At 39.3% G+C, this 3,359-nt stretch overlaps 1 protein-coding gene across 1 annotated transcript; it reads right to left on the bottom strand.

Moving 5' to 3' along the window:
• Window positions 1–605: 605 nt before the first annotated feature.
• Window positions 606–2,919, bottom strand: LOC125269728 (THAP domain-containing protein 11-like). The gene is made up of 3 exons (XM_048192683.1): window positions 2,614–2,919; window positions 2,245–2,419; window positions 606–1,836 (listed from the first exon to the last, which is right to left on the bottom strand). The coding sequence occupies exons 1-3, from the start codon at window positions 2,816–2,818 to the stop codon at window positions 1,440–1,442; spliced, it is 777 nt and encodes a 258-aa protein (XP_048048640.1). The 5' UTR covers window positions 2,819–2,919; the 3' UTR covers window positions 606–1,439.
• Window positions 2,920–3,359: the final 440 nt, after the last annotated feature.

The raw sequence follows: 3,359 nt of genomic DNA, 5'->3' as shown, positions 1-3,359 counted from the left end.
TGATGTGGCATTCTTTGCCAAAGAATTGGAATGTGCTTGTGACTTCTTTAAAAAATGTATCATCCCAGAGCTGCTAGCCAAGTATTTTTCTGCACCAAAACCAGCAGCATTTGCTGATCATAGTCAACAACAGTGGTGCTACTGCCGTGAGCCAGAAGCAGGGAACATGTTGGTCTGTGCATCAGGTTTTTGTTCAGTTAAAAAATTTCACCAAACCTGCCTTCACATGAAAAGGGTCCCAAAACAGTGGATATGTCCCAGCTGCCGAAAAGTAATCAATGCCCAAAAAAGAAAAAAACCTTAGTGAGGAGACTGTGAAATTAGTTAATAGTAGTAGCTGATACTGTACTCTTATTTATGAATAAACAGTTGTTAAACCAATGTTGTTCTCTTCCCCATCATTAGTATTAAGTATCTGTAGCAATCAAGGATATGAAACATGGGTAGGTCATTCATATCAAACACACCAGAACAAATATCTGCTTGAGTGGAACTCAGTTAGAATGGGTGGATGTGCAGCTTGATCTGTAAACAGAATGTGATCGCATCAGAATAGCGAGTGATCAAAATGATCAAAAGTAATGTCACAACAAGGAAGCAAGAAGTGAGTCAAAAAGGTTTATTTCCTGGTTGAGCACATCTGTAGCCAGTCACATCAGTTCAATTTACTATACATCTCATCACTGGAAGGGCACCACAGATTCAGACACATTTGTAAGTGCGCAACATATGCTCACAATCTTGTCAAGGTAGGGTACATCATTTTCTCTGTCTATGTCTGTGAAACTTATGGGGACAGTGCTTTGCAAGACTGTGTACTTTTGACGGAGAACTCCTATTACTCTTTCTATATGTATCCTAAGAGAGGCTAGACATCTGGTGTTCTCCAAGTCAACAGGATCTAACTGCTTCTTTCCACGAGTAAATGCTGGAATCTTTAATTCAGCTTGGCATCTCTGAATGGACTCTTTAACCAGGAAACCTCTGTCTGCTAAAACTACGTCCCCTGGGAGCAAATGAGATAAAAAGTTACTTTGTTCTGTGATGAACTTATCACTTGTGCGACCTCCCCATCCAGTGGAAATGAAACAAATGGAACCTTGAGGGCAAATTGCAATTAAATATTTCATTGTGTGGTGTGATTTGTATGATGAGTAACACTGAGCACTGGCAGGCAATCTACTGGGTTTCTCTAGAAATATCTCAAAACAATCTGTAATGCAAACTGTCTTTTCAAAGCTACTGTTTCGAAATGCATATGGAAGAGATTTTCTTAAGTATTCTCTGTCAGGCCACAACACTAGACTTGGCACCAGTCTACAATGCATCACACTAATACAGTGTTTGAAGAGCTTTGAAACAGTGGTTGAGTCAATGCCAAAATAAAAAGCCAAAAATACAGAGGACAAGTTCATTCTAAGCTTCATTAAAGTTAACATTTACTGCTGAAAACATGTTAAACAAGATTTAAGTTTGAGAAAAGGAGCCACAATATGAAAAATTGTCATGAGGATTGAATATGTTGATAAACCAGTGAGAGTATTAACCCTTTTATCATCGTTATGCAAGCTCATTTCATTCAGTGTAGTCCTATTCATTTCTTCCTTCAACAACATATTTTCAGTCCTCAGAGCTTGGCATTCTTGCTCAAGACATTGTACGTGTTTACCACAGGTTTCAGTGCTGCATGGTGGAGTTGCTGGATCATCCTCATGGAGAACAGGCTGGACATCACTTCCAGGTTCTTCAGGGGTAGATTCCTTCAAAGGCTCTGTGGTGGGAGTTTGGTCTGCAGGAGGATCCTTGTTGCTGTCTTGGGGAGAATCGGTTGATGCTCTGGTGAAAACACAAAAGTAGTAGATTAAGAGTATATGTATACACAACTGATGACAGTTTGTCATTTTTTTGTCAATCACTCTCTGTTTTCTGCAGTATATACTAGCTTTCATTAGTAAGTACATTTTATTTGTATAGCACATTTACATCATAATATATATTATCGATAGCTTACTAGATAAATATTGACAATGACAGTGACAATCACATGCATAGTCAGTTGCTGCCAAATGCAAGTTGGTGGAGGTGAGAGGTGTGTGATGATTTCAAACCAGTCACAGATGTTATGGTTTTTAGCTCATTGGGTGTTATTAAACCTACAATGAATTGTGCAAAAACTTTTTGGTTTATAATTTTAAAGTCCATGGAAGTGGGGTTGAACAGGTTAAGAAACTTTGATATATTCACCGGGGAGGGATGGCTTTCGCAGATAGCTTTGTCTGCTCTATCTTCTGTAGCTTTGCTTTCTGTCGTCTGTTGAAAACCTCCAGTCTCATTTTTCTTTTCCTCTTCTCTGGAGATGGAACGTAGTTGAAAATAGATGGAACAAAGTCCGGACTCAAGGGATTATCACTCTTTCTCCCTACAAAATAAATAGAAACATTTCAGTATCGAACTGGGTTTTGTTTACTACGTTAACACTTGCTAGCTTACATGACATTGTTAGCCCCAAGAATTGCATGCTATAATTCAACTAACGTTAGCTAGTATTAAACTGATCAGAAACCACAATTATAGCCTATTAAATAATGAAGATACTTATGTTCGGTAACTTACCTGATATGAAGTGATCACTGCACAAGTGGAATCCAACGGCTGGGGGGTCCCATCTTTCAGTCTTGTTTTGCTTGCTTCTGGCTCTTTTAATGGCGCTGAACCACTTAGCTCGCCTCTCCGCATCTTTAAGAATGCGGTAAAACAATGTACCTTTCTTTTTCCCTCGTTTATTTGTGCAACCTGGTGCACAACAGTTATCGACCATGTTTAGCCGCCTTCACCACAACAGTCTGCCAATCTGCCGAATGCTGCCAAAATGGCGGTGCACACGGTTTACTGTCACGTAACTACGTCATCCCCCGGGAACTCTATAACATGCACATGCTGCTGCTGTAGTGATTTTTACTTTGTCCATCCAAGGACGCAAAGTCAAGTAGGGATTAGTACTCACGTCACCGCTGACGTTGTGATTTTAGGATCACACGTCACTTAAGGTGTGATTATGAGTACATCAGATGACCACTTCCCCTTTTTTCCCTAGTTCAGGGCACCAGTCAAGGTGTTTTACCTTGGCAGTATGAGAACACTCCCAACAGGGGCTTTCATTCATTTAGAGTTAATGTAAAGTGGCCAGCTGATTTATCTGAAAGATTGGTGATATTGCTAACTTGTGGAACCTCTTCTGTATTATCAGCACAAGGAAGACTCACGTGTAATAAAATAAATTTTATTAACAAAAAGATAAACAAGAATAACTAACACAACTACTAAATGAATACTATGAATGATAAAGGAATAAAGTGCAT

This window comes from Megalobrama amblycephala, linkage group LG6 (genome assembly GCF_018812025.1).
Source record: "Megalobrama amblycephala isolate DHTTF-2021 linkage group LG6, ASM1881202v1, whole genome shotgun sequence".
Classification (NCBI taxonomy): Eukaryota; Metazoa; Chordata; class Actinopteri; order Cypriniformes; family Xenocyprididae; genus Megalobrama; species Megalobrama amblycephala.
The sequence above is the reverse complement of the archived record's forward strand: the minus strand, read 5'-3'. Positions and strand labels throughout refer to the sequence as shown.

Bases quoted from the DNA above. Each gene is read 5' to 3' on its own strand.
- LOC125269728 (XM_048192683.1), bottom strand. From the start codon at position 2,818: ATGGTCGATAACTGTTGTGCACCAGGTTGCACAAATAAACGAGGGAAA. The intron at 2,420-2,613 runs GTAAGTTACCGA...TTTATTTTGTAG, and splicing joins CAGTGATCACTTCATATCAG to GGAGAAAGAGTGATAATCCC. The intron at 1,837-2,244 runs GTGAATATATCA...TGTTTTCACCAG, and splicing joins GCGAAAGCCATCCCTCCCCG to AGCATCAACCGATTCTCCCC.